Source organism: Cyprinodon tularosa, unplaced genomic scaffold (assembly GCF_016077235.1).
Source record: "Cyprinodon tularosa strain WSP-4 unplaced genomic scaffold, ASM1607723v1 ctg198, whole genome shotgun sequence".
Taxonomy (NCBI): domain Eukaryota; kingdom Metazoa; phylum Chordata; class Actinopteri; order Cyprinodontiformes; family Cyprinodontidae; genus Cyprinodon; species Cyprinodon tularosa.
The window spans coordinates 1,516,791-1,531,621 of record NW_024038724.1 but is presented as its reverse complement, the minus strand read 5'-3'; the positions used below and the strand labels follow the sequence as shown (position 1 = coordinate 1,531,621).

At 36.2% G+C, this 14,831-nt stretch overlaps 1 protein-coding gene across 1 annotated transcript in view; it reads left to right on the top strand.

Annotated features, from left to right (window-relative positions):
* Window positions 1–14,831, top strand: part of grik4 (glutamate receptor, ionotropic, kainate 4) — a 413,635-nt gene that overhangs the window by 284,306 nt on the left and 114,498 nt on the right. The window contains exon 9 of the mRNA XM_038284024.1: window positions 10,827–10,988. Within this exon, the coding sequence (XP_038139952.1) occupies window positions 10,827–10,988 (162 nt within the window). The remainder of the gene's footprint in view (window positions 1–10,826; window positions 10,989–14,831) is intronic.

The window sequence follows — 14,831 nt, the reverse complement described above, 5'->3', positions numbered from 1 at the left end:
AAAGACTAGCATTTGGAACCAAGGCGTCTCTTTAAGTTTCGAAAAGACAATTTTATACATATTCAATATGCTGTAGAGAAGAGAACCCAAGGAATGTTCACCACTCAGATTGCATTAGACAGATTGTGAGATAAATTGATTAATAAAATGCATGCAATTTAACAATGACCAATGTCGGTGCAAGTATTATGCCAATTTTCTTATCTAATTTACAAAAAAGGCTAAAGGATGACTCTTTACATAGTTTTGCCGAGAAATTCAAAGAAAAACAAAAATAAAGCATGATGAGATTAAATACTCTTTAGATGAGTTCAGATGGAGTTCATCCTCATTGTTTGCTGTTCTTTTTATTTTTAATCATGTATTTCTCTCTGCATATGCTTGTGTAGTTTATTTTCCAGAAAGCCTTTTTTACATGTAGACACAACAGTGCAATTAGTTAAAATGAAATCTCCATAAGTAATTAGAGGGTTATTTATATTTGTATCTCTTTCTTCTTAAAGGTTTTTTCACTCTTTCTCCTTTGAAAATGTTAATGAGTTGCTTATTGCAAAGGAGTTTTGATGGTGACTGCAGTATTCTGGGGTTTTGGGCCTCTGCCAGTCTAAGAAAAATTCCCATAAAGTTAATACAGCAGGTCAGACATAATTCGATAAGTAATAGCCTAAGCTCCTAATTTGTTTCCAAAATTCTAATGTATGAAGCTATTAAAAGTATTAAGACAAAGCTGGTTTGCCAGCTTTTACAGTCCCTGCTAATATATACTGTATGTTAAGTTAATTTCATGCTCGCCTCACAGTGAATTTAACTGTCTGACCTGCTAGAAATTATGTAACTGGCAATTTATCTCACTGTGCAAGAGAAACGACTTGTGTTCACTCCACGCACCCGTCATACTGTGAAGGATCCAGACAGAAACCGCTGCAACTGGGGAGAAATTGATGGAGCTTCAATCTCAGTTTTCATGTCCAGTTATGTAGAGCGGTGTGAGGAATTCCATCAAGTAAAAAAAAAAAAGACCTTCAATAAATCATTTATTCAATTTTTCAATTACATCCAGGTTCATAACAAGCCTGACATTTGGTAATACTCCTTCTCTCCTCCTTCCCACCCGTCCCACTCTCCCTGAGAACATCATAATTAAGAGGCTGCAGGAGGCTTTAGAGGTCAATCTGAATTTACGTGGCAATTGATACAAGTATGAAATGACTTATTGCCCACAACACTGCATGAACAGTTCAGCTATTAGAGGATAATCAGCCTTCCGCTAGAAATGGATTTTGTCACTGCACAAGGGTAGGTTTTTAGGCTGAAAGGTTATTCCAAGTTATAACCCTCTATCTCTGGGAAGCTAAAGGGATGTCTTTAATCCGTATTTTATCATTAGGAAAATCTATATGTAATTTACTTAAATGTTACTTGTCACCACCTACATAAGTCAGCCCCTCCTTTACAGTGCTTCCAAACTAGATAAGGAATAGATGTTTTTTTTTTCTCGTCCAGAGTGTCAGAGATGGTAATCACCAGTGATGGCTCTGTTTCTGTCTCTGTCTCATTTTACAGTGCATAAAATAGAGTTTAGGGTCGAAGTATGCAGCAATGGAGATATATGTTTATTCTCCTTTGAAGCACTTGAATTCCAATTTCCTTTACACAACATGTGTGAAATATCATAATAACAAACAGGTTAATAACTGGAAGAGGTCAGCAAAGGATTTGTTTTGCTTTTTCTTTTCATAAAAGCTTACTGAATAGCGGAATCAAAAGCTAAAATCTAGACATGGATGGATGGATGGACCTGTCTGTCTTTTCGACATGTGTTGTTGAAGCTCAGCTTTAATGCAATGGTCAGGGGTTCTTTCCTTCTCAAAAGCGGGGAGTTCAATCAAGTGTAGCTAAAAACCAATTTAAAAAGATTTTTCAAAATTGATACTCTAACCTTTTATATTGTTTCAGTATCATTTGGGAGATGCCTGATGTTTTCTTCCTAGCAAAAACAAGCTCTTTGGCTTCATAAAAATATTTGCCAGAGGCATGAATAATTTCCATTGGAGAAAAGACAGAAGCAATATTTCTCACTATCTTCGAATTCAACACTGCCTGTTTTAGGTCTGTTAAGATCACTGCAGGTCTTTTTGTTTGCTAAATCCCAGGATAACGAAAAATGGATAATTTTTCATACAATCTATATTACTATCTTTCATTTTATAAGTTTAAATACACCAAGATTATCATACCTCTGTGGGGGGGAAAAATCTGCGACATTACCTCTGGCTCATCCTTGGATACAATTTCAAGCTGCTTGAGGATGCCATGATTTTTTATACAGTTTTTTTTTCATGGAATTATAAGCAACATTACAAAGTAAAACCGTCATGTTGTGCATGAAGAAGATTGGTTGTTTCCAAAAGATAAACATGTTTACTATGATATGTTTATGAACTCAATAAAAAAGCAAAATACCTATCGTAGATCAAATCCACTCAAAGAAAACTGCTTTATTTTTCTAGATGTCCTGTTGTCTGATTCAGTTAAGTGAAATTCAAAAAAAGCACGCTAATACTCAATGTTTTTGGTTTCAGAGCAAGTGTTATCAATTAAGTAACTAAACTCAGTATCTAATCAACTCTGTGTTCAGTTTGAACACAGGCTTATAGGAATCCCTTATCAAGGGAATGCAGACATTGCGATTCACCATGGCAACAGAAGGACAGAAGCCTTTAACATCTCAGTTTGTGACCATGCTGCCGGGGCATAAGGGAAGAGAAAGAAAAGTTGGCTGAATTCTTCAGAGAATGCCTCCTTTTCTCATTGTGTTCCAATACCCGTGGGGTTGTGGTCACTATCTGAATTGCTAAAGGTTGGATGTTTGATAAGCATATCTTCTTATATATTAAAGTCTTATATTACACATATAAAATATATTAAATATAACCACTGTAACCCCTGTCTGTGGGACAACAGATGAACATAAGCATTTGGCTAAGATCTGGCCTGTTTACATTTATCTGTTTATCACATCTGTTCATTAACATGCACTGTCCAAATCAAATAAATAAACACAAAATACACATTTATATTCAAGATATTTTTATAAGATGGACCATTAAGGTTTAAGATTTGGATTTTAAAAAAAAATTGAGATTTAAATGTAGCATTCATATATTTATATAGGCTGTGAAAGTACATTCAACAAATTTTTTATAATATTTAGATACACAGTAGATGGCATCCTGTGACGGCAAGCGGCTGGCTAGTCACTCAAGTGGTTAGTCACCCGACTCGCATACAGGAGTCCCTGGGTTCGAATCCTTGCTGGGGGAAATGAGTTGCCAGTGAGGGTCCTTAGGCAAGACCTTTCATGCTAATGCCTACTTTTTAAGTCATTTTGGCTAAAAGTGTAAGAGTGGTAATTGCAAAGTTCCATAGAAAACTGTGCCAAAAGGATGTGTGTAAGAAGGGCAGCCTACACAGCTGGCTCAGGTATGACACTCATGCCAGAGAAAAAAAATATCCGACTTCCTTATAATTTACCCATGTCAAACAGTTTAAAGGTCAAATCAACTAAATACAGATGAAATATATAACGTTTTCTGAATAAAAAAACTCAAAATTTTTTAAACAAACCTCTATAACACTCTGGCTTAATAATCAGACAAAAATAGGTGATTTTAATTTGTTTAACTAGGCAAAATAAAAATGTTTGTCTGATTTAATTTGTGACAGTGAGAAAGATATAATGTATCTTTATTAGCATCTGGTTTCAGCTGTATATACTTCCTTGTCTATGCGTCTGGCACTGATTGTGTCTGCTCATTGGTTTGCTGTTCAGTGAGATTTCTCATGTTTTGTCTTGTGCTAGACTTCAGCTTATCAATATTTATTTTGTCTTTTATCCCGATTGTAAATTGCATGTTTCCACCTAAGTTCTGACTTTTGTATTTCTTTTAGTTTGTAAAGTTTTTCTCATCAATATTCCACAAGGCTCAAGAACCATTACTTAACTCATTCTGGTGCTTCTGGAGTTTTAAACACACAGAATCATGTACATAGATGCTGACAATTAGAAGAGCTAGCTAAATAACCATGCTTTTGTCTCTTTTAGCTGTCAGTAAAACTAATATTCATGGATTTTTCTAAACCACTGAACCAGGACAACTTGATAAAGATGCAACAACAGGACAAATTGTACATGGTTTTCTTCACGAATAAATGGGTAGAAAGAAAGATGAACAAATGGATGGATGTTGTAGGGTGTGGAGTGCTTTAGGTATTATTCATACTAATCAATTTCTAAAAAATCTAAAGTTCAGCTCACTTAATTGTGAATAACTCATATGAATTGGAAAAAAAGACAATAGGAAGCAGCTTTTGTTCCTTAAAATACATTTTTCAAGGATATGACCAATTCCATCCATTACATCTAAAAAGATTTTCACAGTTTGAGGAATACCAACTGAGCTTTAGTGACAACGCTTTAAAATTTGTCTGTAAGAGCTCTTTTTAATAATTTTTGCACTTAGTAACTGAAGATATCATTGAATATATGAGAAAGTGACCTTCCTTCAGTATGATTTAAAAATGGCTCCTGAAAATATGCCAGTGTCACGTGTGTGGATGGGAAAAGGGTGCAGAGAGGAGAGGTATGCTTCATAGCTTGGAATCCCACTACCAGCTGAATCAGTCCTCGTGGGACCTCATTATTCACTGCTCAAGTGGACTGTATTGTTTCAAACACCAGTGGTCATATATTTGGCCATTATTTAAAAATATTCATTGGGGTTGTAAGCATTTCTATGAACAGCCGAGATCTGCAAAGAATAAAAAAGCTCAGACAGCAAACGGATATGAAAATTCCATCTTAAAAAAGGACATTAAAGAATAGGAAAGGGGGCTGAAAATAAAGGAATAGGTAAAGCCAAGGCTTCCATATTGTGTCGATTTTCAGAGCTAGAAGGGTGAAGCTCTAGTTTTTGCTTGGTTGGCTCCCGTTCAAACTGTTGATTGATCTCTAGGTGACAGCTAGTGTCATGGGCCCTCGGCCATGCTGTCATTCCCACACTTCTCCCCCCTCCCTGCCCTGTCACTCTGCTTCACTCCTCTACTGCTTCTTAACCACGGACTGGTGCCAGCTTATGTCTCACCTTTCTCTTTATTCATTGATTCAACTCACAGCCTTTTTTCCTTTGTGTTTTTCACTGTCATTCTGTTCATCTGCCCTATTCACCCTACCAGAGGTAACAGTTGGTCCATCTGCTGTTCATTTTTACACACAAGCTCTGGGTTTTGTTCTATCTGATAGGAGCCAACTGTCCTCATGCACTCCATCTTCCATTCCCCACATTTACCATCCAATTATTGATCATGTCCATTATATAGTTTATTTTAATATTATCAGATTTTATCAGTTTTCAAGACTAAATGAGAATTACGGAAACTAGAGAGACACATGAAGAACTATCCTTCCAGCTCTAATATTTTCTGGTTGTATTTAAGACACAGTAGGAATATTTTCCATTACAGACATATTGTAATTCAACAGGCATTACTTGTGTTAATAAAAATGTGATGAGATGAAGAAAAGTGTTACAATACGTCTATGATTACCAATCAAACTGAAGGTATCAACAAAATTGGCTCTATTGTTGCCAATAACACTCATTGTTTAACACACTAAAAGATAAACTGCACATAGTAATCATGTCTCCATTGCAAAGATAATGTGAAAAACGTATTAAAAAGTTGATTCTGCCCCCAGAGTCTAAACTTGTGTCTATAGAGAAAGATTCTGGTACCCACTCACAAACTGTTGCCTTGGAGGCGGGCCTTACTTGACATAACTATGAAACACCTCAACATACACCTTAAAGACAGGTAATCACAATCACAAGATTAAGACTGAAAAAGACAGCATGAACGTTTTTGGAACTACAACTGATCCAAACTCCTACACTCCAGCCATGAAAGGGAAAGGGAACTATCTGCAGTAACTGGTAAAAAATATCCAGTCGCTTTTCTCCTGTGATTCCACTTCTTTACACATGCATGGGGACATAAATCACTTTTTGCTCCAGTGTGGAGTTGATATTAAGGTAAAGGTTACATTTGCCATGGGCTGCATATCATTAACTACTTAGAAAATGAATGTATATCAGCGAAATGACCTCTGGTGTGATGTCCTTTTTGTGTGTATTTCTGAACCTCACCATTTGAATTGAAATTTATCTGTGTGTCAAGCTCTGATCCCACAGATACAATTCATTAGCTTCTTTCAGGCATAGCTTGACGATATTTTGGAGACGGCAGTTTTTAATGATCCTTAAGGATCAGGTATTTGAAACTTTTTAAGGTGTTTACGTCTGACCCTTTGTTTTTTTGACCACAGAGTAGTCGTCCATGTGTTCAAATAGGCATGCGTAATATTTAGTAACCCTCAGGGAAATGCAAAATGATGGACTCATTTACTTAAAGATCTGTTAAAGAATACTTAAGCAGCAATTACAAGGACAGTCCCAAGATACTTTGTGTCGCCCAGATTGCTTAAGTGTTCTCCTAACACAGAGGAAGACTAAACAAAACATTTTCAAAGGGTACGTCTACTATTGCAGGTTGTTTAATTAATTTGTTGAAATTCTTAAGGTACAGTAGTAAATAAAAGGTTTTAGCACTTCTCAAAAAGCCCTATTAGTCAATTGAATTTAATAAAGAAATCATAATGTGAAAAATGATAACAGCAATAGTGTTCATCCTTATACTGCAGCTGTTGTGAAACAAGCTCAACAAAGAATGTACCTTTTAAAAAAACTAAAGTCTTTTTCAGTCAGTCCAATTATTATGGCTAGGTTTTATCAGGCTCTTATTGAGAACCTCCTGTGCTTTTCATGTACCTGTTTCTATAATTGCCTAACATTCAAAGATAAAAACAGTCTGAATTATGTTGTTAAAATCTAAAATCATAGGATTAAACCAGAGGGAATGGTCTTCCTTTTGTAATGAACAAATTGCAGAAAAGGCTAAAGTGATCTTCTCTTTATCAGAAAATATTCTCCAAAGTGAATTCTCTTTGTTGGCTTCAGGACACCGCTATGTAATGCCTCAATGTAAAACAATCCACTGTGCAAATTCCTTTATACCAACAGCCATTTGACTTTTGAATTCTATGTAAGGTGGAAGGTGTGTGTGTGTGTTTTTTTTTTTAATAACTTATCTTTTACTATCTTTCTGTGTATTTTAATTACTCTTAATGTTGGTCCTCTTTCTGTAACATTTTTTCTTTTTTCAATCATCTTAATTTTTTATGTTAATACATGTTTATTTTTGTTTGTTTGTCTCCTACACTGCTCAGACAAATTGCCCCTGATGGGATTAATAAAGTGGTCTAAGTCTAAGTCATCCAAAGCTTTTTTATTGTTTCCTTGTTCACATAACATAACATTGCTTTTACATTGCCTTTTTCCCCTCTTTACATTTTAACAGGCCGTTGCTAATAGTTATGCCTTTTTTTTCTTTCCTTTGTCTTGTTATGATATTTCCATCTCCTGGTTCTGAAACAGAACCCACTCCTAATTTATTTTTTATTATTTTTTATTTCATTAAACTTTTATAGTAATATTCATATCCACTATTACTTTTTTAAACAATTCGCTTCAGTTGTTTAGGTTTACACTCTGGGCATGCTGGTTGCTTTGGTTCTTGACCTGTTCAGACAGGAGTCTGATTAAGTTTTATTTAAATAGAATTGATGACCACACAAAATAAATTAGAAATTAGCCTCTAAATCAGCTCTGTAGGTGAATCATGGTGGTAAAGAAGTCTTTTGTGTGAGAGTTCACAGCTTCTTTCTCTCGGAAATTGTCTGCACACTGATTCTACATATTAATGTCAAGTCCATCTTTTGTTGGATGCAATCTAAAATGGCCAATGGTCCTTTTCAGAGCCAAAAATTAAAAAGAAACTCTGGCGCACTAATCGGATGTAAGAAAAAGTTTGTTGTGGAAGCAAGCTCTTTCACTCAAAAAATCGGACTATGCATGTTTGTTTTAATAATCGTGAAAGTGTACTTTTTTCCCGTTAAGCTATTCTAATAACCACATGCTACAGCCTTACAAATAGATTTTAGCTTAAAATTGCTTCCAAAATTTATAGCTATTAAGATGCCTAACTTTTTTTTTTGTCCTCCCCTTTTTGCATATATCTATATTTAAACAAATTGATATCTCTCTATAAAGTAATGTTCCATCTTAAAACCATGACACACCATCCCTTCTCTCATTTGGACTGCGTTTGCCAAATTTTAATAAAGTTCCATTCGACTGCCTTTTTGAACGGACAGAAGAAATGTTCTGCTGCTTGCCAGCATGATTAAACATTTAGGATTCACTGGTTTCTGTGAGGTTAGCACTGGGGATAATAGGCCTCCCACTCAAAGTCAATATTCCCTGCTTCTCCCTGCCCTCCTCTGATCCGTGTTAGTATCAGCTCAGTCTCTTCTTACTTCACTGTAGAGTGACTCATGCTGAGTTCTCTTGTGGTCTGAGAGCTCGTTTCCACCTATGTGCTTGTCTGTTATTTAATTCATGAACCTAGTCACTATTCATATATGAATTATCGGAGTTTATAAATACCCCCTCATCTCTTGTTGTCTTTGAGGTAAAAAGGACATGTTTATGTTTTTCATATTTGTTTTCAGGCTTTTATGAATTTTTAGACCCTTGAATAATTCTATTATATTTCAGCATTCTCCATCGTTTCGTTTTGATTTAGTGTTCCTACACTATAAATTCTGAACTCCTATCTATCTATCTATCTATCTATCTATCTATCTGTCTGTCTGTCTGTCTGTCTGTCTGTCTGTCTGTCTGTCTGTCTGTCTGTCTGTCTGTCTGTCTGTCTGTCTGTCTGTCTGTCATACATGATTAAAACCGTTTCTTTTCCAAACCTGTGAAATCCCTCATTCCCTTATAGTTAAACACACGTTCCATCTGACCTCCACAGAGACACCCCTCCTCAGATAGATTAAACTGATATATCTCAAGCTTAGCTTTATAATTGTTTCTTTTAATGATTTTTATATTTTCTAAAAGCGTCCTGGATTTTCTTGGAAGAGTTTACAGTAGATGGTGTTTCTTTTTTTGTTGTTGTTGTTTTATTCTCAAAGCTGTCCTCTTCTTTTCTCTGTGTCTGCATTCTTTGTTAGCCCTCTGAAAAATTTAACATTATGGTCTCATATTGACAAAAAAGGTCTTGATTCTTAATCTACATCCCCTTGACTCATTGAATGACAAATGCTGCAATGCATAAGGAAGGCCATAGGTGGTTATACCAAGGACATCAATATTGTAGCAGCACCAGGCTACTTTGACTGGTTTACAAAAAAAGAAAACAGAAAAAGGAAAATGTTTCAACTGATATTTATCATAAAAATGTTATAACATAAAGAAAATCTGTAAATGTACCTTTATAGTTGCCTTCAAGAAACCTTTACTCTTGTTATCCATGTATGTCTGATCACAGCACAGCATAGATTGCCTTATTTCCCACCTTTGTTTACACTTGGACATCTAATATTAATTGATTTAGACTTTATTACTGTATGGATTTTGTTGTGCTATTGTATTGTCAATCACAATAAACTGATGCGCATTAAATCTGAGTCCTAGTCCTACCCAGGCCACAGGAGGGCCCATGAAACCCACCTCAGTTGGTGGTCCCACTTTCATATGTGACCCACGTGCATTTTTGAAGCCAGGTTCCTCCAATTTAGCATCATGTTGAAGATATTTGCAATTCCAGTAAAGAAACATCTTAACAGAAGTTTTACACTTTTTACTTTCTATAGGCTATGCTTTCAAATCTCTGTTGAAGAGAAGGTTGTATGCTGCTAAACATTTTTTATGGCAGATGGAGGAACTCTTATTTTGTAGAGACATCATTGTCAAAAAGTCTATTTTGTCAACTTTTTGTTCCCATTCCGTTAGTTTTCAGTGTCAAATGCCACCTCCCCCTTCCCTGGCTGCCACCCTTATCATGGTCTCCTCTCTACCATTTACCATTCCCACAAACTCTTCTTATCTTCAGAGTCCCTGGCCTTGGTGGGAGACAGGCAGATATGTAGACTGGGCTTGGTGCGGATGTTATAAGGTAGACGGCACAAAAATAAGACAGGTGAAGGCCGCCACCTGAGGGGGGAACTGGTTTCTGACACCTCTATTAACCTTCAGGAGAGATCCAGCAGCTGTCACACATCTCTACCTTCTCCTTTTCCTACAGCCCCTCATTTCTCAGTCTGTCTGCTGTTCCACAGGCAAAGATTGTCCCCAGAGCAAAAGAACAAAATAACAAATGACTTCTATTTTCCATTTTATTTTTACAACCTTGAAGACATTGGTATGCAATGGATTTTACTAACATTTATCCACAGGTCTAAGTTTTCTCTATCTGCTTCTCATCCATTCTTTAGTTTGTCACCCACTTTCCAGTGTGTCCACTGTACAGTTTAAGTGACCTCTTTGGATGAAATGCATATGGCAGGAAAAATGCTTGATTCTGTTCAGTGATTTATAGCTAAGTAGTGAAAATGCATGTGCAGCTGTTCTACATAAAATCAACCAGGATAATTGAAGCTAACGGAAAATGAATCATACAGATGAAATTAGACGTAAACCTGTCTCATGAACACATGCCCTTTTTACCTTGGCACCCATTCAATATGTCATTTGTGTAATTCGAACAAGTGATTGTGGGCGGTAGTGAAATATAACCACTTTAATAGAAGCGTGTTGCTTCTATTAACAATTTCCTCTTTTTTTGTCTTCTTTTCCACACAGGAATTTACTCTACTTCAGCTAGATGATGTGGCCGATCAGCGGGTCAACATTGTTGGTTTTTCGGTCTTCAACAAAACGCATCCCTTCTTCCAGGAATTTGTGCTAAGCCTCAACCGCTCCTGGCAGGAGAACTGTGACCATGCACCCTTTGCTGGGACGCCGGTTAGTGACCAAATTAAATCATTTCACCTGCTGCAAGGATTAAAGATGCACCCTAAGAATAATGGGCAACCCTTAGCTACTGCAGTTGCCCTCAGAGGACTTTAGATGAAATGACTATTTTTCTGTCTATTAGTTCTTTGAATGACAATTTCTTTAAACAATTGGCATACAGTCCTTCTATTTAAAGTCTAACTCACCCTTAAATGGGGTGCTTTTAATGTTACTGTTAATCTTTCTACATTTTCAAATGATATATTTAGTTCTCCAATATAAAAGTAAAAAAAAAATAAACTACAAAGATTTTCTCTTGTTTTCAGGTTAATTTATTCCAGCATATTTATCAAGTGAAGTTGGAGATGCATTAAGACATTATTATCTAAAACATGTTTTAGTCTTGTAATGCTTTTGGCTGTAGTGATTAAATGACAGTGAGAAACTGGTATTGCTTTGCTATATTATTTATGACTAGAGGGAACACATTAAGCCCCATTACCCTTGACAAATCAGCCTAAATGGATTAATAAACACATGAAAAGCCTCTCGTAAAAATACCACTGAAAAAAGCGCATGGCTGCCATCTGATGAAACTTATTTACAGAATATCCGCAACTTATAACAGTTTCATTGGAACCCATACAGTGTAGGCTAACAAACAACCTGACTCTGCCAGGAGGACAGTGGTTGCTGGGCTACACTCCCCTGTTTCTAACATAAGACCGAAATAAACTTCCGTTATACTGAATTAACATACACACAACATACCTATCCAATAGAAAGCCTTCTACCTCTGCATCCAACCCTCAAGAATTGTCTGGACCTTTTAAAAATGACACCAATGTAGACTCTAGTTTTTTTCCCTTTTGTTTTTTCTTTTCTTTTCTATTTTCTCTTCCATCTCGCTGGGTGAAGAGTATGGATAATCCTCCATTTCAACAGAAAATAGCTCATAGAATGACAAGAGGTCTTTTTGCATGTTTGCTACTCACTTCTTCTCCTCCAGCAACAGCTACGGTTACACAGGTAAAAAGTGTAAGACGAACAAGCTTGTTCCCTTTGGCTACAGTCATCAAACATGGGGGTGCAACATGATGCACCACCAACAACGAGTGTGTTTATTTTCAGAGGATGCATCCTCCACAGACCCGCTCTACCTGGACTGGGTCCTTCGAGGTCCGTGAAAATAAATAGGCTGGGAAAGTTTTGCGCATAGAATTAAACAGGTCCAGCTTTCTCCGGCTTTCACCGAACGTACTTATAGCTTATAGCAACCGTAATAGTTGACACACAAAGCAGGCAAAGAATGGATGCATGAATTCTCACTTCTGTTCTGGGTGCTATAACATTTTCAAGGAGCTTCAGCAGCAGGACCGTCATCACGAATATCATACAGTAGCAGTCATTCAAAATGGCCCTTCCCAATCAAATGCCAACTGAATGGCAGCCCACTTCTCTGCAACTCCCAGCAAAATCCCCTCCAACTTCCAGCTTCTGGAGTGACCCCCCCTCCTTCTGCTGGAGGTATTTTTATTCTGGATCCACCCTTTCTCTGAATTACAGGGTCTGTCCCGGATAAGGCGCTTCACTTTAGATCTTAATGTCCACAAATCATGACAGAAAGAATATTCTAATATAAAGATTGATGCTTAAAAAGGAATTGTAGGGGACCAGCCAAGGAACCGCCAAGGGCCCATCAAGGAAAGTGGGGAAATTATGAATGGCTACTTCTGTATGATAGTCCCCACACTGCAGATACATATGAATATGTGTCAGCATCACACATTTACACAGTGACAGATAAAACCTTTCAATAACAAAAAATAAATACCTGCCACATGTCTGAGTCACTAACCATTTAAAACACCTATTTTCATGAATTCCAGATTCAGGAACTATTGACATACTTGTATTATATTAAACCTAAATTACAATATTCACCACTGTTCGGCGCCATTTTCCTTTTTCCTCTGAACACGGAACAGCCAGCTTGCTTAGACTCGCAATGAATCACGGGATACCCAAGGCTATATACAGTAGGATATACTGGACCTGTCCATCAAAACAGGCAAAAAGAAAGATGCATTTGTCGGCTGCATAACAAGGAGTCTTCCAATCCAAACAGGCCTCGGCGTCTCGCTATGATGTAATCGGCTGACGAATCTGACCTTCGGTGGACGAAGGCATATGAACTCAGCATATGTAGCCTAGTTTTGAACAACTCATTTTAAGCTATGGGAAAACCTTCATTTTAAGTGTGATTGTTTTTAGACTTTGGCAGAGCATGTGTTTATGAAAGCAATACTTAATTGACAAAAAGCCAAACTAGTCACAAACACAGGAATCTCCACACATAGTTTAACTCATTATTAATCCTCTATTTCTGGTTCTTCTGGTTCATCTTGTTGTTCAGGATTAGCACTTCTTTGCAAAATAATTTAATCTTGCCAATTAAAAAAAAATCTGTCAAAAATACTAGCTTTACTCTAATCTAATACACATTTTTGTTTAATTTTGAAAGACATCAGGAGTGTTACTCTTAAAACAAAAAGGGAAGCATTATCAAAGATGTTTAAGACCTTTATACTTTTTCCTTTTGCAGCTTTATATGTATATATTTTTTTATTTTGCCCTTCTTTTCTCTGTATTTTCACACATCAAACAAAATTATTTTTGCTTGTTTTTATAATTAATTGCAAAAGCCCTTCAGATCTCGCTAATGAGTTGAGCTAGATAAAAATTATTCTCTTTACTAACCAAATTCTCTAGGGCAACAAAGGCAATGTCTTTTGCAGATCTCAGCTACAGTACATGTCCTAGGTAATAAACTCTCTAATAATAGAAGTAAACATTTTGAATTTGAAGCATATTTTAGGGAGCAAATTGTGTCATGGTTCAGTATTTTAATAGTATTTTATTTTGGGTCTCTATTGTGTTTATGTTTTTATAATTTCCATGTTGTTTAATTATTTTCTAAGTGTCTTCCCAAATTATAATTTTTTTTATTTTATTTTGTTCAGTTTCTTAGTTTGTTCTTTTGTTCTATTATTTGTGCATTTGGAATTAATTCTCTTAGTTTACTGTTTAACTTGTTCTTTAATTAGAAGTGTTTCTTAGTACATTTTTCTTTGTAAATTACTGAGCTCTCTTCAGCTGCCCTACCTTCATTCTGCCTCAGCTTCTCTATATTTCCCTGTATTAGCCCATCTGGTTAATTTGTCCTTTCATAAATCTGCTTCACTCCATGAGCTCAACAGTCCTCTTTATTCATGCCTAGATTCGTCTGTTATCCTGCCTGTATTGCAACTTTTTATCTATCCATGTGCCATTCCTCGTTTTCCATGGGTTTTATGATTTTGTAATGTGACCCATATTCATTCTTAAATAACTTGATGACTGATTTCTGAACTTTGGTCCTTAAATCAACAGCTGATGTGTGTTGATCTGTAGTCTATCCCAATTAGCCAGGTTCTTTACATGACAATGCTGTCATGCCTAGTTTGATGGAACAGTATAAGTAACTTTTATTGGAGTGTTCATTTTTGAAATTCACCAGATTTAACACGTTAAATTGCCCTCATAAATTGTTGTTGATGGGTCTACAATTTCTGGATAATATCTGACTCTCTAATAGGTGGTCTAGGCACAACAATCCTTTCTATTTGTCTTTAAGAATTTGAGCATTTTAAACTGCATTATTGCAGAAAATTTGTGTTTTCAGATGACAAAGTGTACATTGGCATGCTTTCCTACTTGTGCACTATGCAGTCAAGGCATTAATACATTCTTACAAAACAAATTTAAAACCATTAATTGGTTTTCCTTATATTAAAACAATGTGATTTTGTA